This window comes from Monodelphis domestica, chromosome 1, assembly GCF_027887165.1.
Source record: "Monodelphis domestica isolate mMonDom1 chromosome 1, mMonDom1.pri, whole genome shotgun sequence".
Taxonomy (NCBI): Eukaryota; Metazoa; Chordata; class Mammalia; order Didelphimorphia; family Didelphidae; genus Monodelphis; species Monodelphis domestica.
Genome location: NC_077227.1, coordinates 269,623,282 through 269,649,753, shown reverse-complemented (window position 1 = coordinate 269,649,753; position 26,472 = coordinate 269,623,282). Strand labels below are relative to the sequence as shown.

At 36.5% G+C, this 26,472-nt stretch overlaps 1 protein-coding gene across 2 annotated transcripts in view; it reads left to right on the top strand.

Annotated features, from left to right (window-relative positions):
• C1H14orf39 (chromosome 1 C14orf39 homolog) overlaps positions 1 to 25,172 on the top strand; it is a 58,022-nt gene extending 32,850 nt beyond the window's left edge. The window contains exon 18 of one of the 2 annotated variants that reach the window (XM_007472971.3): positions 23,695 to 25,172. In XM_007472971.3, coding sequence (XP_007473033.3) covers positions 23,695 to 23,894 — 200 coding nt within the window. In that variant the 3' untranslated portion in view covers positions 23,895 to 25,172. The remainder of the gene's footprint in view (positions 1 to 23,694) is intronic. The other variant, XM_007472972.2, reaches the window with a different exon arrangement.
• The last annotated feature ends 1,300 nt before the right edge of the window (positions 25,173 to 26,472 follow it).

Below are 26,472 nucleotides of genomic sequence, written 5' to 3'. Positions count from 1 at the left end.
GAAGAGTTAAGCTCAACTAAAGTTTTAAACCTGGAATTTGAAGGATGGTGGTGACCTTACTGAAAGTTTGGAGAAGTTAGCTTACAGGAGAAGATAATGAATACTGTATTATATATGTTGAGTTTGAATGCTCATAGGAAAACCAGGTGTAGGTAGCACTAAGAAGCTATCGATATAGGATTAGAGTTCAAGAAGAGTATTGGGGCTGGACATATATAGATTTTGTTGGAGATAAACAGGGGGAACATTCCAGGTGTGCAGGGCAACCAGTGAAAATACTTGGAGTAAGCTATGAAGTATCTTTTTCAAGGAACAGCAAGGAGATCAAAGACATTGTATCAGAGTATGGAAGGTTTGGTGTAAAGTGTAAGGAGACTTGACAGAAGAAAATAGAGCAGGATATGAAGAATTTTGAATGGAGGATTTTATATTTGATCTTGGAAGTAATTGGGAGCTGCTGCAACTTATGAAGTAGAGGAGCAACATGGTCAGACTTTCATTTTAGGAAGATCACTTTGACAGTTGAGTGGAAATTAGACTGGAATGGGAAAAATTTGTGGCAGGTAGACCAATCAATCATCAGGCTATTATAGTCCAGATGTGAGTGGTGAGGGTCCACACCACAGCAGCAGTGTCATAGGAGGGAAGGGAGATGTATGTAAGAGATATCATAAAGGTAAAATCAATAGACCTTGGCAACAGATTGAATATAGGGAATGAGAGGGAGTGAGGAGTCAAAGATTACACTTCAGTTGCAAGTCTGGGTGACTAGAAGAATGATGGTGCCCTCAACAGTAACAGGAAAGTTTAGGAAGTTTAGTAACAAGGAAAGATTCAAGGGGGGAGGAGTAATAATGAGTACAGTTCTGAACATGATTGTAAGGTTTCTACAGAACACCTACTTCAAAATGTGTAATAGGTGGCTCAAGATGGGAAACTGGAGGTCAGCTGAGAAATTGAGGCTGGATACATAAATTTGAGAAACATCAGCAGAGAGATAGTAATTGAATCCATGGGAATTAATGAAATCACCAAGTGAAATAGTATAAAGGGAAAACAGAATACTCAGGGTGATATTTACTAGCTATGGGACCTTGGACAAGTCAACTTCTGTTTATCTCAGTTTTCTCAACTGCAAAATGGGGATGATAATGGCACCTACCTCACAGAGTTGCTGTGAAGAGCAAATGAGATACTATTTTTAAAACATTTAACACAGTGCCTGGCAGTATATAAATGTTTATTCCCTTCCCCTTACTCCATGTGGAACACTCATTGTTAGCAGAAATTGAGGTAGTTAGAAGAACCAGGAGAAAGTATTATACCAAAAACCTAGAGAAAAGAGAGTATCAAGGAGAAATGTGTGATTAACAGTGTCAGAACCTGGTCATGAAGGCTGAAGGCTGAGAAAAGACCATTAAATTTGGCAATTATAAAATTGTTACTAAATTTGACGTGAGAAGTTTTGGTGAATGAAAAAGAAGCCAAACTGTAGAGAATAAAGAAGAGTAGAGGTACCTACTTTAGCAAGTCTTCTAAAGAAGATTAGCCACAAAAGGCAGGAGAGATATGGAATGACAGTTAAGTAGGATAGAAGGAACAAATGATGATTTTTTGAGGATGGGGAGATGTGGACATATTTGTAGATAGTAGGAAAGCAGCTAGTAGACAGGGAGAGGTCGAAGATAAGTGAATGAGTTGGTATGATAATGGGAGCAATCTGCTGGAGTAGACAAGTTGAAAAGGGATCATTTGTACATGTATAGGGGATTGCTTCAACAAGGAGAAAGGGTGAGGAGGAAATAGGCATCTGAGTGAAATGAAATGGAGAAGAGGGAACTCTCAGTGAATGTCCTTGATTTTTTTTTTTTAGTAAACTACAAGGTAGGGTTCTTAGCTGAGATGGTGGAGGGAAGGGAAGCCATGAGGAGAGATGAAAAGGTTTGGAAGAGCTACTTTTGCTACTTATGATGAGTGATGAAAGTCGGAAAGAAAGGGGCTAAGAGAAGGGGCTAATAGAAAGGAGGGCAAATTGGGGGAGGTGGGGGGTCAGAAACTAAATCTGGGTAAATAGGATGGAAAGTAATACACAGTAATCATTATGGTGCAAAATTTTTTCATAAGTATCTAATAAAGGCCTAATTTCTCAAATACATAGAGAAATGAGTTGAATATATAAGAATCCAAATTGATTGTATTATTATTCTATATCCCCAATTAATAAATGGCCAAAGGATATGAACAGGTAGATGAAGTAATGAAAGCTCTCTAGAGTCATGCAGAAAATACTCTAAATCACTATTAATTAGAAAATACAAATTAAAAGAACTCTAAGGTACCACACCATGCCTATCAGATTAGCTATTATGAAAGAAAAGGAAAATGACAAAACTTGAAGGGGAAATAGGAAATCTGGGACTTGAATGCATTGATGGGGGAGTTAATTGATTTAGTCACTCAGGAGAGCAAATTGGACCTATGTCCAAAGGGCTATAAACAATACTTACCATTTGACCCAGCAATAATACTGTTGCTAGGTTGTATCCCAAAGAGATTTTTTTTAAAAGGGAAGGACCTATTTGCCCAAAAACATTTAAAGCAGCTCTTTTTAGGGGGGAAAGATGTGGAAAAGGAGGGGATACCCATCAATTGGTGAATGGCTGAGTAAGTATATGATAAAATGGAATTCTATTATGCCATAAGAATTGACAAGCAGGAGGAGCTCAGAAGAACCTGGAAAGACTTATATGAACTGAAGCAGAATGAAATAAGCAGAATATCATACAGGAATACTTTACAGTGAACAACTGTGAATAATGACTGTTCTCAGCAATACATTGATCTAATAATCTAAAAATGCCATGTGCTTTTAAAAGAAAAAGAACTAAATCTGAATCTAGACCAAAGCAAACTTTTTTCACTTAAATTTTTTTCTAGTTGTTTCCTTCCACAAAAGGATTAATAAGGAAAAAGTTTAAAAGCTTGTATATGTAAAATCTATATGAGTTTGCTTTCCATCTCAAGGGGTGGTGGGGGTTGAGGAGAGAGGAGAGAATTCAAAAAATATTCTTTGAAAAATGTTGTAAACTGTTTTTACATGTTATTGGGGGGAAATTAAATAAAAACAGTCAGGGAAGAATAAAATTATTTCTAAGCATCTGTGAAGGCCAAGCTGAGATTAGATTACATAGGTCTGTTGTGAACCTAGTTGTCATGGTTGTATGACTTTCTCCATTGGCATTCTGAGGTGCATAAGTGAAAATAGAAAAGGCAGATGCTGTGAGTAAATCTAGGGTGCTGATAAGGTGTGAATGGAGGAGACAAGAAGAAAGGGAATAAAGGGTAGAGAATGTGATATAGTTAAATTGGTCAACTCTTGGCTCAAGACTGAAGGGAGAGGAGTAAAGTCAGGTCATTGAATATGGACTGGAAAAATATGAAGGTCTTGGAGGCCATGTCAAAGATCAAGGAAGGACGGGAAGTTATGATCAGAGAAGAAAATTTCAGAGTTCAAAATCATGACGGTAGTTTGAGATTTTGATGTGTTAGGACAGGGGGACAAGAATAGAATCAAATCGAATCATAGAAATCAAGCTGAAGGAACCACATAATCAATGCTCAATGCCCTCATTTTTAAGTTGATGAAATTGAGACTCAGAGAGGTTAAGTGACTTGTCCAATATCACACAGGCAGAAGAGGAAGGATTTGAACCCAGAGCTTCTGACTCTGGAGCCAGATTTCTTTATAGTATACATGAGTTAAATAAGAGATGACCACTTTTCAGAATCTTGCCTTTATTATTCAGTATCTTGATTATTCCTCTCAATTTCATGTCATTCATAAATTTGATAAGTATATTGCTTATGCTTTTATCCAATTCTTTTCTAAAAATATTAAACAGCACGGGTCCAAAAATAGATGCCTTAGACACTTTTGTTGGAGGCTTCCTACCAATTGGATGTTGTTATTCAGTCATTTCAGTCATGTCTGACTCTTCATGACTCAGTGGGATTTTCTTGGTAAAGATGCTAGAGTAGTTTGCCGTTTACTCCTTCAATTCATTTTACAGATGAAGAAATCAAGGCAAACAGTGTTAAGTGACTTGCCCAATGTTACACAGCTAGCAAGAGAAGCTAGATTTCAACTCAGGAAGATGCATCTTCCTGACTTAAGGCCACACACTCTATCCACTGTGTCACCTGAATACCAAGTTGATGTTGAACAATTAATTAGTGGCCAATCCTTGAGTAGCTTGTTCACCTAGTTTTACTATCATCTGTCCATTTTAAAGTATTTAATTGATTGCTTTGCTAAAATCTAGGTAAATAGCATTCCCTAAATATACCAGTTTAGTTGCCCTGCAAAAAAGAAAATAAAGTTATTTTGGCATGACCTATTCTTGATGAAGCCATTCTAGGTCTGACATTGCCATTTACTTTTCCAGATGTTCACTAACCATCTCTTAAAATTGTTTCTGTAATTTCTTAGCAATTAAACATTCAAATATTAGGGATCAGCAGTCACAGCTGCCATTTTTTCATACTTGATAATATTGTTCATCTATGCCAGGTGTCTTGAATTTATCAAAAGCAAATAGCTACTCAATTCCTGCCTCATCACTTAACTTATATATTAATTCTCTGTTAGCACATTTTAAAATTCTGTAAATTCTAGTCTACAAGTCATTGTTAGCAGAAAAATAAGCAAAATAAGAATCGAGTAGCCTACTCTCCATTGTCAGTAATCATTGCTTCACGAACTCCAGTGACTCTATTCCTGTTTAATCCACTTCTTTGTCACAATATAGCCAATGTGAAACAAAACAAAAACCACTTTTTTTATAATTAGCATTTTTTACCTATATCTACTCATTCTGAACTTTAGCATTCTTGACATTTCTTTTGTGGGACCATGCCACAATTTTGTATTTCCTCTGTTATCTGTCTATATACCTTTCTTCTATATAGATTTAAAATCTAAATCGACTGGTGAAGGGCTTGGAAAATCCACATCAGTTTTTTTCAGATAATGCCCATGTTTTTATTTCTGTGTGTCTTCGGAATATAATTATTAAGAATTTGCAATGATTCCTGGCCTAACCGCACCTCTAGAATTGTAGTACGTGGAATCCAAGAAAACTGTCTTCTCAACCTCTCAGCTCAAATTTGTGCTCTTAAAATCGAGGATGCACATCAGACCATACCAGACTTCTCTCTTTCTATTACAAACTCTAGGAGAGAATTAGCAATTCTCTCAAAGTTCCCATTATTTCTCTCCCTGAAACCTGTTCTTCATGTTTGTGGAATCCATAATAGAGTTTCCCTTTGTTGTTTCTTTCATCTTCCTCACCCCAACCTTTTTCTTCTCTCTTGGACTAATATTGTTTATTGGTTCCAACACAGAAGAGTGGTAAGGGCTGGATAATGAGATTTAAGTGACTGCCTAGGGTCATACAGCTAGGAAATATCTTGAAATCAGATTTGAAACCAGGACCTCCGTCTCCAGGCCTGGCTAACAGTCTTCTAAGCTATTCCCTGTTCCTTCATCTCTCTTTTCTTTCCATTTGAATTAGTTTATTTAGTCATTTTAGAACATTATTCCTTGGTTACAATAATCACATTATTTCACTCCCTCCCCTCTACCCACTTTTCCCACAGCCGACACCCAATTTCATTGGGTATTAACTTGGGTCCTTGATGAGAACCTATTTCCATGTTGTTGATGTTTGCACTAGGATGTTCATCTAGAGTCTACATCCCCAACCATATCCCTTCAACCCATGTAATCAAGCAGTTGTTTTTCTTCGGTGTTTTTACTCCCACAGTGTTTCCTCTGCATGTGGATACTGGTTTTTCTCATAGATTCCTCCAACTTGTTCAGGATCGCTGCATTGCCACTAATGGAGAAGTCCATTACATTCAGTTGTACTACAGTGTATCAATCAGTCTCTGTGTACAATGTTTTCCTGGTTCTGCTCCTCTCACTCTGCATCAATTCCTGGAGGTTGTTCCAGTTCCCATGGAATTCCTTCACTTTATTATTCCTTTGAGCACAATAGTATTCCATCACCAACATATACCACAATTTGTTCAGCCATTCCCCAATTGAAGGGCATCCCTCATTTTCCAATTTTTTTGCCACAACAAAAAACGCAGCTATGAATATTTTTGTATGCCTTTTTCCTTATTATCTCTTTGGGGTACAAACCCAGCAGTGCTATGGCTGGATCAAAAGGCAAACAGTCTTTTAGCTCTTTGGGCATAGTTCCAAATTGCCCTCCAGAATGGTTGGATCAATTCACAACTACACCAGCAATGCATTAATGTCCCAACTTTGCCACATCCCCTACTTTCCTTTAATGACCTGTTAGCCATTCTGCTAGGTGTGAGGTGATACCTCAGAGTTGTTTTGATTTGCATCTCTCTGATTATAAGAGATTTAGAGCACTTTTTCATGTGCTTATTAATAGTTTTCATTTCTTTAACTGAAAATTGCCTATTCATGTCCCTTGCCCATTTATCAATTGGAGAATGACTTGATTATTTGTATAATTAGTTGATCTCTTTATAAATTTGAGTAAATTAGACCTTTGTTAGAGGTTTTTGTAAGGAAGATTGTTTCCCACTTTGTTGCTTCCTTTCTAATTTTGGATGCATTCGTTTTGTTTGTACAAAAACTTTTTAATTTGATGTAATCAAAATTATTGATTTTACATTTTGTGATTTTTTCTAGCTCTTGCTTGGTTTTAAAGTCTCTCCTTTTCCAAAGATCTGACAAGTATACTATTCTGTGTTCACCTAATTTGCTTATACTTTCCTTCTTTATATTCAGGTCATTCACCCATTCTGAGTTTATCTTGGTGTAGGGTGTGAGATGTTGATCCAAACCTAATTTGTCCCAGACTGTCTTCCAATTTTCCCAGCAGTTTTTATCAAATAGTGGGTTTTAGTCCCCAAAACTGGGATCTTTGGGCTTATCATAGACTGTCTTGCTGAGGTCATTTACCCCTAGTCTATTCCACTGCTCCTTCTTTCTGTCTCTTAGCCAGTACCAAATTGTTTTGATGACCACAGCTTCGTAGTATAGTTTGAGATCTGATACTGCAAGTCCTCCTTACTTTGCATATTTCTTTTTCATGATTTCCATGGATATCCTTGATCTTTTGTTCTTCCAAATGAACTTTGTTATGTTTTTTTTTTCTAATTCAGTAAAAAAGTTTTTTGGTAGTTCAATGGGTATGGCATTAAATCAGTAAATTAATTTGGGCAGGATTGTAATTTTTATTATGTTAGCTCGTCTACCCATGAGCAATCAATGTTTTTCCAATTGTTTAGACCTAGTTTTAATTGTGTGAAGAGTGTTTTGTAGTTGTGTTCATATAGTTCCTGTGTTTGTCTCGGCAGATAGATTCCTAAGTATTTTATATTGTCTAGGGTGATTTTAAATGGAATTTCTCTTTCTAATTGTTGCTGCTGAAACTGGTTGGAGATATATAGAAATGTTGATGACTTATGTGGGTTTATTTTGTATTCTGCAACTTTGCTAAAGTTGTTGATTATTTTGACTGGCTTTTTGGTTGATTCTCTAGGATTCTTTAAATAGACCATCATATCATCTGCAAAGATAGCTTGGTCTCCTCATTGCCAATTTTAATACCTTCAATTTCTTTTTCTTCTCTAAGTGCTACTGCTAGTGTTTCTAGTTCAATGTTAAATAATAGAGGTGATAATGGGCATCCTTGTTTCACTCCTGATCTTATTGGGAAGGCTTCTAGTTTATCCCCATTGCAGATGATGTTTTCTGATAGTTTTAGATAAATACTGTTTATTCTTTTTAGGAAAGGCCCTTCTATTCCTATACTTTCTAGTGTTTTCAATAGGAATGAGTGTTGTATTTTATCAAAGGCTTTTTCTGCATCTATTAAGATAATCATGTGATTTTTGTCAGTTTGCTTGTTAATATGGTCAATTATGTGGATGGTTTTCCTAATATTGAACCATCCTTCCATTCCTGGTATGAATCCTCCTACCTGGTCATAGTGAATACCCCTCCTGATCACTTGCTGGAGTCTTTTTGCTAGTATCCTATTTAAGATTTTTGTATCTATAGTCATTAAGGAGATTGGTCTATAGTTTTCTTTCTCCGTTTTTGACCTGCCTGGTTTTGGAATCAGTACCATATTTGTGTCATAAAAGGAATTTGGTAGAACTCCTTCTTTGCTTATTCTGTCAAATAGTTTGTATAATATTGGGATTAGTTGTTCTTTGAATGTTTGATAGAATTCATTTGTGAATCCCTCTGGACCTGGGGATTTTTTTCTTAGGGAGTTCTTTGATGGCTTGTTCAATTTTTTTTTCTGATATGGGATTGTTTAGGAAATCAATTTCTTCCTCTGTTAGTCTAGGCAATTTATATTTTTTGTAAGTATTCATCCATATCACCTAGATTGCCATATTTGTTGCCATGTAATTAGGCATAATATTTTTTAATGATTGCCTTAATTTCCTCTTCATTAGAGGTGAGGTCTCCCTTTTCATCTTGGATACTGTCAATTTGGTTTTATTCTTTTCTTTTTTAAATTAGACTGACCAGCACTTTGTCTATTTTATTTGTTTTTTCAAAATATCAGCTTCTAGTTTTATTTATTAAATCAATAGTTCTTTGACTTTTAATTTTATTAATTTCTCCTTTGATTTTTAGGATCTCTAATTTAGTCTTCATCTGAGGATTTTTTAAAAAATGTTTAACCCTTACCTTCTGTCTTGGAGTCAATACTATGTATTGGTTCCAAGGCAGAAGAGTGGGCTAGGCAATGGGGGTCAAGTGACTTGCCCAGGGTCACACAGCTGGGATGTGTCTGAGGCCAAAATTGAGCCTAGGGCCTCCTGTCTCTAGGCCTGGCTCTCAATCCACTCAGCTACCCAGCTGTCCCCCATCTGAGGATTTTTAATTTGTTCACTTTCTAGTTTTTTAATTTGCATGCCCTATTCATTGACCCAGATCTGCCCTCCCTAATTTGTTAATATATGAACTCAAGGATATAAATTTCCCCCTGATTACTGCTTTGGCTGCATCCCATAGGTTTTGAAAGGATGTCTCATCATTGTCATTTTCTTCAATGAAATTATTAATTGTTTCTATGATCTGTTCTTTAACCAGTTTTGGAGAATTGTATTGTTTAATTTCCAATTAATTTTTGATTTACATCTCCATGCACCCTTACTAATTATTATTTTCATTGCATTGTGATTTGAGAAGGTTGCATTGATTATTTCTGCTCTTTTGCACTTGTTTGCGATGTTTTTTTGCCCTAATACATGGTCAATTTTTGTGAATGTACCATGTGCTGCTGGAAAGATGTATTCCTTTTTGTCCTTATTTATTTTTCTCCACTTACCTACTAACTCTAATTTTTCCAAGATTTCATTCACTTCTCTTATCTCTTTCTTATTTATATTTTGGTTTGATTCATCTAGTTTGGATAGAGGAAGGTTCAGGTCTCCCACTAGTATAGTTTTTTTTATCTGTTTCATCCTTGAGCTCCACTAGTTTCTCCTTTAGAAATTTGGATGCTATGCCATTTGTTGCATACATGTTGAGTACTGATATTTCCTCATTGTCTATACTGCCTTTTATCAGGATGTAATTACCTTCCCTGTCTTTTTAAACTAGATTTATTTTTATTTTGGCTTTGTCAGCTATCATGATTGTGACTCCTGCCTTCTTTTTTATCAGTTCATGCCCAATAGATTTGGGCATCCATCCTCTTACTTTCACCCTATGTGTATCTACCTTCCTCATTTGTGTTTCTTGTAGACAGCATATGGTAGGGTTTCGGATTCTAATCTACTCTGCTATTTACTTGTGTTTTATGGGTGAGTTCATTCCATTCACATTCAGAGTTATGATTACCAGCTGTGTATTTCCCAGCATTTTGATTTCTACTCCTAGTCCTGCCTTTTCTTCTTTCACTATTTCCTTCTATACCAATGTTTGTTTATAATCAATCCCCCTAGTTCCCACCCTTATTTTACTTCCCTTTCTACCCCCCACCCTTTCTATTCCCCCCTTATTTTCTTTGCAGTCTTTTTAAAACTACCTCCCCACCCTCTCCCTCCCTTATACTGCTTCCCTCCCCACCAGTCTGTTTGTTACCCTTCTACACCCCTATGGGGTGCAAATCTGTTCTCTGCCCCAATGGATTGGATTGTTCTTCCCTCTTTGGGTCAATTTCAATGCACGTAAGAGTTGAGTATTTCCTATCTCCAACCTCTTTACCCTTCCATTGTATTGATGTTCCCCTCCACTCCCACCATGAGCTTCTTTGTGACATATAAATTTACCCCCTTTTGTTTCTTTTCCCATTTCTTTTAGTATTAACCTCTTTTTTTAGCTCTAGTTGTATATGTATATGTATGTATACATATACATGTATATGTATTTATGCATACATATATCTGTATACCTATTTATGTCTTGTCATTTCTTCCTATACAGTTTGCCACTGTTCCCTCTAAGTGTAATTCTTTTAGCTGCCCAGGTGATAATAACAATTTTTAAGAGTTACCAATGACCTCTTTTCTGATAGGGATACATATCATTTTAACTTATTGAGTCTCTTTAAAAAGTTCTTTTTTTGTTTTGTTTTGCTTTTCTTTTTTCCCTCTTTTAAAATTACATTTTGATGATTCTCTTGAGTTCTGTGCTTGGGCATCAAATTTTCTGTTCAGGTCTGGTCTTTTCTTTACAAATTCTTGGAATTCTTCTATTTTGTTGAATGACCATACTTTCCCCTGTAAGAATATAGTCAGTTTTGCTGGGTAGTTGATTCTTGGTTGTAGACCTAGTTCCCTTGCTTTCTGGAATATCATATTCCATGCCTTTTGGTCCTTCAATATAGATGCAGCCAGATCCTGTTTTATCCTCACTGTGATTCCAATGTATCTGAATGACTTCTTCTTGGCAGCTTGTAAAATTTTTTTTTGGTCTGATAGTTCTTGAATTTGGCTATAACATTCCTGGGTGTTGTCAGTTGGGGATTAAATACAGGAGGTGATCCGTGAATTCTTTCAATCTCCACTTTTCCCTCTTGTTCTAGAATATTGGGGCAGTTTTCTTGGATAATTTCCTCTAGTATTATGTCCAGGCTTTTTCTTTTGTCATGGTCTTCTGGTAGACAAATGATTCTTAAATTGTCTCTCCTCAAATGATTTTCTAAATCTTCTGTTTTGTGAATGAGATGCTTCATATTTTCCTAAAATTTTAAATTCTTTTTGTTTTGTTTTATAGTGTCCTGCTGCCTTGTGAGGTCACTTAATTCCAGTTGTTGTATTCTGGTTCTTAAAGACTGGATTTCATCACTGGCTTTTTGGTCATTCTTCTCCTTCTGGTCTGATTTTCTTTGGAGGTCATCTTTCATTCTCTTTACCTCATCTCTCATCTCCTTTGCCTCATTTTCAAGCTGGTTGATTTTGGCTTTCAAGACACTATTTTCTGTTTCCAGATGACTTATCTTAGTTTTTAAGTTCTTTTCCCAATTGTCTTCAGCCTCTCTTAATTGTGTTTTGAATTGAATTTTGAGTTCTTCCAAAGCCTGTATCCAATTCACTGGGATTTCTGATTTATTGTTTGATGATCCCTCCTCCTCTCTTCTTTTTGCTCTTTGTTGCCTGTGTAGAAGCTGTCGATTTTAATTTCTTTTTACTTTTTCTTTTACCCCTTCTTTACTCCCTGTATTTGTCTGTGCTCTTTCTCCTCTCGTTTTTTTCATTTTGGGGTTTTCTGACAGTCTCCCCTTGTAGCTCTCTCAGAGGTGAGAGAAGCCACAAGGTAGGAAGATAGAGACAGGATAGAAGTTTTGATACCACGAGGGAAGTGACGGAGTCCTAGTAGAGATATGAGGTGTTCAGAATGAGTCTTTATTAATTATCAATGAGCCACAGCTAAGCTCTGATCAAAGGACCAATTCAGTAGGCTATTCCAGTCCTGAGATCCATTCCACGCAGGTCAGAGAGGTGAATAGAGAAAGATTAAAGATGGAGCTTGGCCAGAGGCCAAGCTCCTGCAAGGACAGCCATCAGGTAGCCTGAAAGAGAAGGAGCGCAGAGGGCAGAGGGCAGAGAGCAGAGAGAAGGAAGGCGGAGCCTGCTGGGCTAGATATAGTTTTTGATATGCAAATATACACAGTACATAGGGATGATTCTCATTGGTTAATGACAAGGCATAGGTGTGGTTTCTCTTAACCAGGTGAGAACAAAGAAACCTGTTTTCCCGCCTAACCTGGGAGAAGCTGGGGTCAAGGGTCAGAGGCCTTCCTAGCCATGAGCACTACTGAGCATGCCCAAGACTGAGCAATCTGCACATACTGTTTTCCCCTTGCCCATATCCAGGAAGCGGTCTGCTACATCTCCCCCTTTTTGTTTTACACACAAATGAATAGTGTAATATCAAAATGTAGCAACATTACAGCATTAACAAATACAAACACTCTGGTGCATAATCATATTCTGATACAGAGATGAAAAACCTGTCCTGATTGTATGACTTAGATATCCCAATCAAGAATGAACATCAGCATAAACTGATTCAGTGATCAATCTTAAAAATTCCCAAACTGATCTTTCTATCTGCCTGTCTGCATTTCAAGATCAATGCAACAGTCTTAGTAGATATAAAAATGTTAAGAAAATAATTTCCACGCTACTGATCCTGGTCTAATGAGGTAGAACTCCATGGTTCACATGACAGGTGCAATAACCAAACATGCCACCTTTCACAGTCTGGACTATCAGAAGTTGTCAGCCTTTTCAACAGTTAGCAAAATACTATCCCTGGAGATGAAGGATAAGTCCTTCCTTTCTCTCGTCCTGATACTGCATCTTGGGGATCTTTCCGTGCTCACTGCCAGATGCCTGCCACATTAAGAAACTGGTTGGTAGCTCGATGCCAGAACATCCAGCGACTGAGGGTGTCAGTACGCCATGTCTCTGCATTTCCCAACCTCAAACATCCATTTCACATGGAAAATGTAACCGTGGCTGAGGCTGTCTGGTCCATAATGAAAGATTCATTATGATTCCCCTTACATGCAATCAGACATCACTCTCCAGTATGGTCATCTGAAAATTAACAATTGCTGTCATGTTCTCATGTTCACCGACTGTTAGGTGACTGTAATTCTAGAAATCTTTGCACCTTCATAATTCTGGATCAGAGCATTAACAGTACTTTCCTTGTACTTAAAAATTCTGGCCTTAATAGTGTAAAAGAAAAAAATCAAGGTTGATCAATCAAGAGTGACCTTAAAAGTTTCCTCTAAAAATATAAATACTGATCTCTATAAGATTCCTCTCCCTTTTCTTGTTGTTTGTGTGTTGGGAGAGATCCCTTCAAAGAAAAACATCCTCTCTTAACAATTCTGGAGGATCATGTTATCACATGTCAAATGATCTCAGAAAATTGATCCTGGGAACCTGATCCCAAAATTAATACAAGATTCTCTTGGCTCTTGGCTCACAGTCTATGTGGTATCTTTGAAACTGAGCCAATGTGAAATATCAGAACTTATTTTCCCAATGATTTCTAATTCCTGATCTAAATAGATCAAAATTCGCCTTGTATATGAACATAATTTTGCACCATTACAGGCTGTGCAAAAACATCAATACATCAATCACAGTGCAATTTTTAACAAATACCAATATTCCCATCCATTTTACATTCTCAATTGTAACTTAAATAACCATGATGGTGATAATGAAGTAATATTTCAAGTTCTGACTGCATAGTCCTAATGTCTTCCTTATTTTAAATCTCTGCTTGTATAAATAAACCCATCAATATGGTAACCAAGCCTATACCATTACCAATATTAGCAAAATTCATTCCACCAAACCAATGTTTGGGTAAATAGAAGCTTAAGTTGTTTCCCATGTAGAAACAATTTCTACAGTTTCTTGTACCTACAGCATTTGACATAGCTTTTTCATTCCTAATTGTCAGTGAATAATATTCAATGTGCTTTTTCTACACGCTTATCTGTGCCTATTGTGTCATGTGTTTAATCCATACTCCAAAACAGTAAAACTTAGATTATACTTTGCCTTTGCTCCATGTTTTTGTGCAATAATAATTTTTTCCACCTAGGAGAGACAATGACTGCGCGTCCACAGAAATTGTCAAACCTAGAGCCCTCAGTTTTTCATGAGGTCTTACTTCCATATACCAGAACGTCTTCCAGTATATGAAAGGGAAGCCAATAGATCCCGAATCCAGCGGCCGTCTGAATTCTGGGACTGTTGGAGGAGAGCAAGACATTTTTCCTATCAAAATATTACCCACAAAGACAGGGTATCAGGAGTAATGGTTAACAATGGTATTAACACTTAACTACTGCTATGGTAGTCAGCCCTTAATGTAATGTCAGGAACATAATCTTTGCCTGGATGTCAATGATCTCTTACAATAACTCAAGTTCCTGATTAAAGATTTCCTAGTGTCTTTTCCTTGATCTCTCATTCTTTCTTGAGAGTAACATCAGTGTCACCTGTCCATTAGACCTGTCTGTGCAGCATTTTCTGCTTAGCACCTCATTTTTGATGTCAGAGGTATCAGATCTATGCTATGAATGAAAGTTTTCTATCTCCTGCTCTTTGGAGAGTCATACCAAGGTCTATACCCTTGTTGATAACAGCATTTCTTACAATACAAGTGGTAGCTTTACAATGCATACAATACACATTTCTTTTGACAGTATCATATATAAAATACAAGGTATACTTTAGTAGCTAGACAATTTGTAGCTATTTCATCTCAATCCCATCGCAAAGTCTTTGGAATGTGGGATGTATCTGGTGTCTTGTACAGACACAAGTGTGATTTAGTCCTTCTGAATTAGCATACTTGATGTTGCTCTGGGTACCCCATCTCAATGGATGTCAGCATGACAAGTGTCCTTCAGTGGCCTAATAGCCAATGTCTCTAATAGTGTAATGTCATTGTTCTAGAGTGATATTAGTCACCAAAGAAGTGTCCTTCCAGCGAGTCTGGATTGTGGCTGGCATGTAGGTAGCTGATGCCATCACCTTCCGTCTGCTTCTCTTCCTGGTCTGTATCAGCTGGCATGAAGCATGACGTGGGAGACCAGATGTTTTCATTATCTGTGAACATATAAACAAAACCTCGACCCAACATTATCATCCCCTTGGGTCCCTTACAGTCTTAATATCTTGATGATATTTAACCCAATTCAGGTATCTCACACAATGTGATCTTTATCATTAAATTCAATATTGATTGTTACAAAGCTTTAACTTATATTCTTTCTGGGGTGTAGAAGAGATAGATGATTAGTGATACCATATCCACCTCTTTCCTTATGAAAGTGGAACAGTCATAGCTTAACAAAATTGACTTCTAAATAAGTCTGATTCTAGCAAAAACATATTGTTTGCAAATATAATGTACCCTTTAAGACAATAATCATCAGTACATTTTGGATAGTATTACCCTTTTGTGCTGCAAGTGGACAGCATTCCTTATACTGTCATAATATTCCCAATTATACCCTTTTGATATTTGATCAAATTTGGCTAACATGGAACAATTCCAATAATATCATTTCAAGTTACACATTGTACCAATACCATTCAAAATTGTCAGGCATGTAATAAAGTTAGATCTTTTACCAAATACCCATATATTCCTAGAACAGAATATCTGTTAGTGACTCAATGATACTCTTCTGCATGTACATTGTTTCTCATACAATTACATGTGTGTGTGTGTATAGTGTGTTAAACCTGCCTATAGGGCAGTCTTTACAGTCCATGTGCTGCTTTTCTGGTGTCCTGTGCCAGACACCTCTGCCTTCTGTCCTTCTTCCGGGCAGATTTTCTTGTCATCAGATGGTCTTAATCATCTTCCATGGACTCCATGTATCTGAGAAAATAGAACAGAAAACCTCGACCCCAAATGAAAGCCTCATTGGGTCTTAGAAAGTTAGAAAGTGACAGAACATATATACCTTCAGTTTTTGAACCTTGGGGCTCATGAATTCTTCTGAGCTCTATTTACCATAGCTTGCATGTGAGCCATGAGCTATGTAATTTAGCCTTTGCATTGCTGTTAAAAGCCCTGCCATTCCAAGCTGTTTGGAATAGACAGTTGTGCACAGTTATTTATAAAATCTGCAATCACTTTGCTCACTTCTTCATTTGAGCTTGAACCCATAAACCAGGAGAGTAAGTATCTCCCATCATTTTTCACAGTTCACCCTTTGTGCCAGGAGCATACTGAAATATACCTTTGCTCCAAAATATGCAGTGGATATCTATCAGAGGTGAAATTAATCCACAACAGTTTGCATTGATAAGCCATATCACCTGCTTGTTCAGGATATAGATGTACAATAGATTTTGCAAAGCAGCATGTATAGATGCTTAAATATATGCTTTTTCAAATCCATAAACATACAAATATCATTCTATAAATCACTTATGAATTGACCCATGTGTGCTGGGATCTTAAGCCTTTGTCTGCCTGCACACAATTTTTGCTTTTTGAAAAATTTCACCTTGTGCAGTTATTAAAATTATAGCATTGTCCTATGCTGGAAAAATGTGCACAGAATTATCAAACAATTGCACAGAAGTCGTTTCCGCACTACTGCCCTTAGCTTCATAACTGAAAAGATCTTAATACTGTGAACAAAATCATTACTTCCATCTGCTAATTCTGCAAATCTTCACTGCAGAAGTAATTCAAATTATGCCAGTAACCTTTGAATTTGCCTTATTATCATAGGTCTCTTTTCAATATCATGATCAGCTTCAATATCTGCAAGTTTAATACATGATAGTATTGCCTCTTTCAAATCCTTAATAAATCACTGTACTGAGTAACCAATTCCTTGATAACCTTAATAATTAACCACTGGTAAACAGATTGAATCCTTCTAACCATGCTTTTACTCTGCTGAGCATGTGTCTTAATTTTCCATAGTAAAAGCTATTCTAATTATAAATTATTTGCTTTCTGGATACAGGTATGTTAATATGCCCAGTAAAAAGTTTCTGAACTGCATACAGGCTGTTTGAATAAGCTCTGCTCAAGATTCATCCTGTTGCTTTATGTCCTGCTTAGAAAAGTGTTAATAATTCCTCCATAGTTAAAGTTAGAAAGCCTTATAAATTCCTTTAAATCATATTCCAATTCATGCTTATTATATCTTAGTATTAAATTTCTTCTTCTAGCCAATTACAGCCTTAGTGATACAACTTGCAACCTCAGTTGCTCTGATGCTATCTTCCACGTGGCTCAAGCCATGTGGCTGGTAGAGAGAAAACATTTCAAGCTGCTTCAGATTTAAACTCAAACCTTAAAAATTTTCCGTTTGCACTTTAATTACCTTGTGATTCATACCAAAATTTCTCTACAGATAAAACATTTCTAGTCCTGATATTCTGTGGCATATAACAAAAGTCAGAGAAAGATTTTTTAATTCTCCTTTTTTAACTTCCTTTATCAAAAAATATAAGCAGACATTCCTTTATAATTTTGCCTATCCAACCTAAACTAAAATTCAAATTCCCAAATCTTACTTTACTGTATTTGCAATCGCCCAGGTAAAGCCTGCCTTTACCTGGCTGGACCTCAAACAAAAGAGTTCCTAGGAGCTTTTTCACATGCTAAATGAGTTTGGAGGCTCGCCCCTTTAAAAAAAAAATCTTCTGCCTTTGGTTACAGAATGGCAATATCTTTTTACAACTTAGGCTGTTCCGAATTTAACCTAATTCAGGATTATTACCTTGATTCCTTAATTGTGCTGAGACCTACGGTTTTATTAGAAAAAATTTTTTGTTTCTTATCCCTTTTTCCAAGTAATTGCAAGATCCTTTAAATGCCCTGAAAGCAACCACTTCCTGATAGGCCTTTCAAATGCATCTGAGTCCGACCTCTCCTGAAAAGGCACAGGGAGTTTCTTGTAAAGATTAGCTTGCAGAACTTTTGAAATAAGAAGTGCTTAAGAAAGAACTCCTTAGCATTCTGCAGCAGTTTCTGCCTTGAGTCTTCACTAGGCTTTTCCGCTTTTGCGTATGAATAGCAGGTAAATTTGACTTTGCTTTCCTGATGAAATTTTAACTCCTGCTTTTTCTTTTCCCAGTTGCTCCTTTTGAAATTCACTAGGCTCTAGCAACTGTTTGTTTCAGACTGAGAGTTCTCAAGTTCTCAATCGCCCCTAGTGAGGGTTTCCCTGGGTCAAATGTCCTTTTTCTTCCCCTCCCCCTCAGACCACTCCTCAGGTGTTTCTTAACCTCCGGAGATCCAGGTCCGAGAGAGGAGGCCTCCGACTAGCAGACCCAGGTGGGGGAGGGAAACTGCACCTCCCTGACAGAGATAGTTTAAGAATCCCTCTCTGACCGATCGTGTGCTTCCCTCATCCTGATTCCGTCTCAGGCAATTAAGCTCTTGAGACTTCCATTTCTCCCCCATCAAGCTACGACATTAAGAGTCGAGCAGGGTTCAGAGGGGAGACCCACCTCAAGCAGAGGAGGACTTACCGTCCTTGGCCAGAGGATCGGCAACCTTCCTGGACTTCCGGCACCCGCCTACTATTAGCCTCGTGTCCTCGAACGCGTTCTCCCATTCGCTGTGTGAAATAAAAGAGTGGAATGCCACGAGAAAGTTGGGCGCCATTTGTAGCTCTCTCAGAGGTGAGAGAAGCCACAAGGTAGGAAGATAGAGACAGGATAGAAGTTTTGATACCACGAGGGAAGTGACGGAGTCCTAGTAGAGATATGAGGTGTTCAGAATGAGTCTTTATTAATTATCAATGAGCCACAGCTAAGCTCTGATCAAAGGACCAATTCAGTAGGCTATTCCAGTCCTGAGATCCATTCCACGCAGGTCAGAGAGGTGAATAGAGAAAGATTAAAGATGGAGCTGGGCCAGAGGCCAAGCTCCTGCAAGGACAGCCATCAGGTAGCCTGAAAGAGAAGGAGCGCAGAGGGCAGAGGGCAGAGAGCAGAGAGAAGGAAGGCGGAGCCTGCTGGGCTAGATATAGTTTTTGATATGCAAATATACACAGTACATAGGGATGATTCTCATTGGTTAATGACAAGGCATAGGTGTGGTTTCTCTTAACCAGGTGAGAACAAAGAAACCTGTTTTCCCGCCTAACCTGGGAGAAGCTGGGGTCAAGGGTCAGAGGCCTTCCTAGCCATGAGCACTACTGAGCATGCCCAAGACTGAGCAATCTGCACATACTGTTTTCCCCTTGCCCATATCCAGGAAGCGGTCTGCTACACCCCTCATGGAGCTTGCCAGGAGATCTCTCAGTGCAGTCTGTGGGAAAGGGGTGTTGGAGTTTGAGCTTCTCTGTCCTCTGGAGGCTTTTGTTTAGATTAAAGTCCAGCAGTCTGTGAGGGAGGGGTGTTGGAGCTTGGGCTTCCCTGACCTCTGAAGACTTTTGATGGGATTAAGTTCAGCTGGGTTGGGATGGATGTGCTCTGAGGCCAAAACCTCCTGGAAGACTGGAGCAATATGGAGGGTCTCCACTGCTATGACCAGGCTGCCCACTCTACTCTCCCTCTCCAGCTCCTTCCCCACCGCCTGTGTTCGATGCTCTGAGCCTGGTACAGCCCTGCCCACAAGGTACACCCTCCAGACCAGCGCCTTTGCCCACCCAGTGGTTGCTGCTGGAGGCTTAGCACTCTAGGTGGGGTGGAGCAGTCCTGGCACCTTCCTCCTGCCTTCCCCTTAAACCTGAGTGTTCTCGAATTCCAGCTTTTGGGGGCCATAGCTTTTGAATTGAGTCCAGAAGGAGGGTTCCTTGGCTCTGTCTTGTTGTTAGGTTTGATTTTCAGTCCCCTAGGAGCATTTAGTTTGTAATTGGTAAGGAAGGGTATTCAGAGGTCTGAACTTTTGCTGTTTCTATGCCACTATCTTCTGTTCCTTCATCTCTTGAAAGGTGAAATCTTAATTTTAAGTCAAAAAGCTATACACATTTCCTACTCTTGACAGAGAACTTCAGCTGTTTTTGTTATTTTGATAATTGAAGTCCATTATGATTACAATATATCAAGTCTTTTTGATTATAGACTTGTGATCTCTTACCTAAAAACTCCTCATTTGTTACCTCTTTCTGTCCAAATGGTCTGTAGTATGCAATGATAACAAAATTTCTTGTTTTCCCTCCATTGTTCTTCTCCCAAATACTTTCTACCATGCTAACCCACTCTTGTTCCTGGATTTTCTCATATCAATATAACCTTCTTAATATATAATTAATATATAATTCTACCTACCCCACCTCTCTTGCCTATCCAGATTCATTTAAATAAAAATTCCCTCTCAAGAACCATATTGCAATCATAGGTTTCATAGCCTCAAGTTTCAGTTATAACCAATTAGGTAAAATTTTTTTTCTTGTATTAAGATCTCTAGTTCTTGCTTGTTGTCCAAACTTTAGGCATTCATGTGTAGATCTTTGAAGCCATAGGAATTAATGATTCATTCATTGTATTTTTCTCCTTTGGTTTTTGTGGGTTTCTCAGTTACTATTCTGCCTTTTATTATTTCCTATTTCTTATTCCTTTTATTATTATTTATCATATTATTATTATATGTAGTTTTCTTTTCATCTTTTTTATTTTAAAGATTTTAAAAATTAGATTTACTGACAATTTCATTGAGATAAGGAATACCTGAATGAGAATACTCCTTTGGACAATATAGCACCTTCTCTGAAACTTAAGTTTCACTTTTCACTTGCCTAGGGTCACACAAGCTAACATATTTATGAGGTGAGATAGATTTACAAAGACACCAGCAAAATTCTCAAATGAATATTATTAGTACTTCATCCATGATTTGGTGCTGTCATGTTTATATTTTGTGTCATGGTCTATGAATCTAAATTCCATTCTCAAGGATCACTATTAGCCAGCAGTTTATTTCTTGATTGTTTTTTTTTCCTTTTCTATATCTCTTGCTTTAGGGAAGAAAACACAACCTGTCACTATATCCTTCAGTTTCTTTTCCTAAACTTTGAAATCTTCATCAATACTTTTTAGTTTTTTTCTGCATTGTAGTTTGTGCCCATGTAAATAAAAAAAATTGAGTAGTAATAATTTTTGGACAAATTTTAGGACAATCTATTATGTCTTGAGTACATGCCCCAGGAAGACAGATAAGCTACTTCTCTATTTTTATTATTAGGTCAACAAATAATTGCATAGTACTTCTGAGTTAATAACCAATATCACTCCTTTTCTTCTCTCATTTGACAGTTTCTGAGTCTGTACTTTATCATTCCTTAGAAGCAGCTTTATCCTCTACAGAGTATCTAACACATCTATATTCTGGCAGAGCCTCAAATTTGTTTTTTTGGCTCCTTTTCATTTGTCCTTTTCATTCCTTTCCTACTATGTAACAAATTTTCCTTTGTCCAATTCAGATTATTTTCATTCACTGAAGCCCACTTCCTTTTTAAAAAAATGGAACACCTTATTGAACTTGTAAACATGGAGTGTGGAGTGGTATCCCTAAAATTCCTTTATCTTTTGTTCTAGCAGGGAGACCAGTCTATACTTAAATTACACACACACACACACACACACACACACACACACACACACACACACACTCCTAAGTACCTCATTAATCCCTTTTTCAACTCTGAGTTTCTTGACACAGATACCCAGTTTATTTTCCTAGCTCTCATTAGCTCTTGGTGTTTCACCAGCTTGTTTTACTTATCAATTTATTTTATTGATTTTTTAAAAAATTAACCCTATCTTGCCAATTAACTTTTATTTTTCCATTTTCTTGAGTTCTTATCTTTAGGTGCTTAAAATTTTTTTAAATTTAGTCTCTCTTTTTATAATTAAACTTTTAGAATATGTAATTCCATTCTTTTCTATGGTTTAAGGTGGTTAAAGAATAGTATTGTGTTATTTGAATTTCCATTCATCTGAAGTTGAGAGTCTGTCTCTTGATCACTTGCAGAATATTTGGAGGGGGACATTGGAATTGTTAAATTTAACAGATGAATGCCTTGAAGATTGAAGCATACATAGGGTTTTGGTTTTTGTTTCCCTGGAGGTGATATGTGTCTTTCATTTGGTAATTTGTTTCATTTATTTAGGATTTCTAGGAAGTTTGCTCATATTGTTTTCTGAATTGTATTATTCTGATTTAAAATTTTTCTTTGGGAGATCTATGATCCATTCTTAAGTTGCCTCTACATAGTTTGTCTAAAATATGGCTTTTTTCTGTTTAGAAATCAAATGTTATTTTAAACATTTTGATTGTATTGAAATCATGTGTTCTTTAAGTTTATTGCTGTTAGTGTTATGTGTTTTTTTTACAAGATTGCTTTTCACTTAAGTATAGTTGTATTCCAACTCTCTTGTTCTCTCTCTTTTGCATCTTTAGAGAGACTTGCCATGATGATTCATAGATTTCTATTCTGCTAATTATTTCTTCTGTTTGTTCCCTTCTAATTTCTTTTAAGTTTTAAATTTCCTTTTTGAGTAATTCTGGAAAATCTTGATTGTGTTCCATGCTCTCTTGGAGTATGAGTTTCTGTGTTTCATAAGGTATTAGTTCAATTCCTTTTGTATCATAATATTTATTTAGAGAAAGTTAAAATCTCTTAAGTATTTTAGTATTCATCTTTCCTTTTTAATTTTTGTTTTATTTCTGTTGAATTCTTTGCTTATATTCTAGGTTTTTAACTGAATTTTCTTCCTCTTGAAATCTTTGTTGTTTTTAGCCCTTTTTTCTTTGTTTTCTGTCACTCACTTTATGACTCCTCCCCCTTTAATGGTGGATATACTTCCCACCTAGAATGCACCACACTGCTGCCTTAAACTCCTTCTATGTTGAAGAATTTAATTTTTACCATCTATAGTCCCTGCCCCAAGTAGCTCAGGTGGATTCCAATCCCCTTTCCTTCAGGACCAGTATAACTATATATGGTGCTTTCATACCTCAGAGTTCCATTTGTCTTTTCATTCTTTGGATGATCTGAATCAGCATCTGCCATTTTTTTACAGATAACTTTTTTACTTTTTTTACAGGGAGAACAGGTATGTGTTCCAAAGCAGCTTCTCATTTACCTTGGGGTTTCATATCTTAGTGTCATCCCAGGTAATGGGAAGCCTGATTCTTTCCCTCCTATTTTCCCCTACTTCCTCCTATGGTAGGGCAGAATTGATGTCTATTGCTTATTAGAATGGAATGAGGAGAAGGTATGAGTATGCTGGCAAAATCTTGCAATAGAAGGGAAAGCTCTTACAAGCTTATGTGTTGGTTAGTGTGCTCTAGGGGAGAGGGGAAGTTTGAGGGGGAGAGAAACTCAGAAAGCACATTAAAGATGAGCACCTTTTTGTACTTGGTGGATAGATAACTTCATTTCTATTAAATAGAAGGAATTATTAGCAATTTATGGTCAAATGTATTTTCATGTTTTATTAATAGTTTCCCATAATGATAGTTATTTTTAAAAATTTGTTTTCCTTTAAAACAATTTAAGGAAATAAGAATCAAATAATCTTTAAAGTTTACTCTAAATTATTACCTTTAAATTTTTATAATTATTTAATTGGAATGCTAGTTAATTGCATATGATATATCACATTTTATATATTTTCTATGGCTATTATACATTTCATATTTATTTTTCTCAGGAGGCTTATTTGGAAAATTGGAAGGAGAAGATACTTTTCCATTCCCATTTTCATCAGAAGCTTCAACTCAACCATTTGAAGATGGAAAAGATGATTTTACTTTTTCATTTTCATTTGAACAAGATCAACATTCATCACATTCTTCCTCTTCAAAAGGTTTTCCATCTTCACAAAATACAAAACAGTTCACTTTTTTTTGAATACATAACTTTGTTACCAAAAAATTTGTAGTATGATTTTATTTTACATTGTTACTGGAAAATATAAATATTGTCTATTTTCTTGCCTTTCAGTTGATATTATGCATTACTGATGTTTTATGAGATTATAGTGACTTAAATTTGGGGAGTTTTTATTTATATTAAAGGTGATTCCATGATGCTTATTAAGGCTAGAATTATACTCACTTCAACAGATATCAGTGATAAATATTGAGCTTGATTGGACTCATCGCACTGTGTAACCATATTAGGTGCTTTAGAAGCAGCATAATTCTTTCAAGGCCACCTTGTACTTCTTAGTGCATCCTTGCATGGTGTTATTCAGTGTTGTCAGGCACTTAAGCATGAGTGAACTGGGGGCATATCTGCTTCTAAGTGCTGTCAAGTGGTACCTTAATGTTATCCAAAAACGAATATGTCTCCAATCATCTGACTTGTTACCAAGAAGTGATTAAAGTACAGAGAAAAAAGCTTATGTAATTTTTTGAGTAGAAAATGGAAGAAGGGAGAATAATTATTTCAATATTATTTTTATATAAGATAGAATTAAATGAAACAACATAATTGGTACAAATTCAGGGAATTGTATTACCGGGCTTGTAGTGATATTGTCAATATCTTATATTTACTATATTCTATATGGACATCTTGCAAAAATTAGATTACCTTTGTTACTTTACCAAAGGCTGAATATTCTTTATGCCGTACATGAAATTTACAAATATTTGTTATGTGTGATTTAAATTGTAATACTTGGGACTATCAATTTTCTTAATAAATGTAATATATCATTTACACCTTTGGTTTGTGTGTAATTCTTTCAGAAATCATTAACTAAATCATATGAGAACTTATGGATGACTTAGTTAGTGATGAATAGCCTTTAGGAAAATGGGATGCTATTAACAAATACCAGCAATATGAATTTTGAAAAGTGAGAAATTCAGCCAGTTAACTTACATTTTTTATGGTTGGGTTCTTATTTAGAATATTTTTGCATGATTACATGATTCATGATTTTTTACACTCCTCTTCCCTCCTCATTCCTGAAGCTGACAAGCAATTTCACTTGGTTATACATGTATCATTGTTCAAAACCTATTTCCATGTTATTCATATTTGCAATAGAGCGATCTTTTAACATCAAAACCAGAATCATATCCCCATCAAACATAAGATCGATCATATGTTTTTCTTCTGCATTTCTACTCCCACAGTTCTTTTTCTGGATATGGATAGCATTCTTTCTCATAAGTTCCTCTGGATTGTCCTGGGTCATTGCATTGCTGCTAGTAGAGAAGTCCATTACATTTGATTGTGCCACCATGTGTCAGTCTCTGTGTACAATGTTCTCCTGGTTCTGCTCCTTTTGCTCTGCATCAATTCCTGGAGGTCTTTCCAGTTCACATGGAATTCCTCTAGTTCATTATTCCTTTCAGCACAATAATATTGCATAACCATTGGATACTTCAATTTGTTCAGCCATTCCCCAATTGATGGACACCCCATCATTTTCCAATTTTTTGCTACCACACAGAGTGTGACTATAAATATTTTTGTACAAGTCTTTTCCTTATTATCTCTTTTGGGTACAAACCCAGCAGTGGTATGGCTGGATCAAAGGGCAGGCATTCTTTGCCTTTGTCCATAATCTCCAAATTGCCCTCCAGAATGGTTGAACCAATTCACAACTCTACCAGCAGTGTATTAGTGTCCCAATTTTTGCCATGTCCCCTCTAACAATTGTTGGTTTCCTTTGCTGTCAGATTGGAGGTAGGTATGCTAGGTATGCTGCTAGGTATGAGGTAGTACCTTAGAATTGTTTCAATTTGCATTCCTCTAATCAGGAAGGATTTAGAATATTTTTTCAAGTGCTTATTGTTAGTTTTGATTTCTTCATGTGAAAACTGCCTGTTCATGTCCCTAGAACATGTGTCAATTGCAGAATGGCTTGATTTTTTGTAAATCTGACTTAGTTCCTTATATATTTGGGAAACTAAACTTTTGTCAGAGAGTTTTGTTATAAAAATGTTCTCCCAGTTTATTGCTTTCCTTCTAATTTTGGCTGCATTGGTTTTGTTTGTACAAAACCTTTTAAAATTGACATAATAATCAAAGTTGTTCATTTTGCATTTTGCAATGTTCTCTATTTCTTGTTTGGTCTTAAATTCTTCGCTTTCCCACAGATCTAACAGGTATTCTAATCTATGTTAACCTTATTTATTTATGATTTCTCTCTTTATATTTAATTCAATTACCCATTTTGAATTTATCTTGGTTTAGGATGTAAGATGTTGATCTAAACCTATTTTCTCCCCTACTATTTTCCAATTTTCCCAGCAGTTTTTGTCAAATAGTGGATTTTTATCCCCAAAGCTGGGATTTTTGGGTTTATTGAACACCAGCTTGCCGAGGTCATTTACCCCAAGTCTATTCCATTGATCCACCCTTCTGTCTCTTAGCCAGTACCATATTGTTTTGATGACCACTGCTTTATAGCATAGTTTAAGAACTGGTACTGCTAGGCCCCCATCCTTCACATTTTTTTATTATTTCC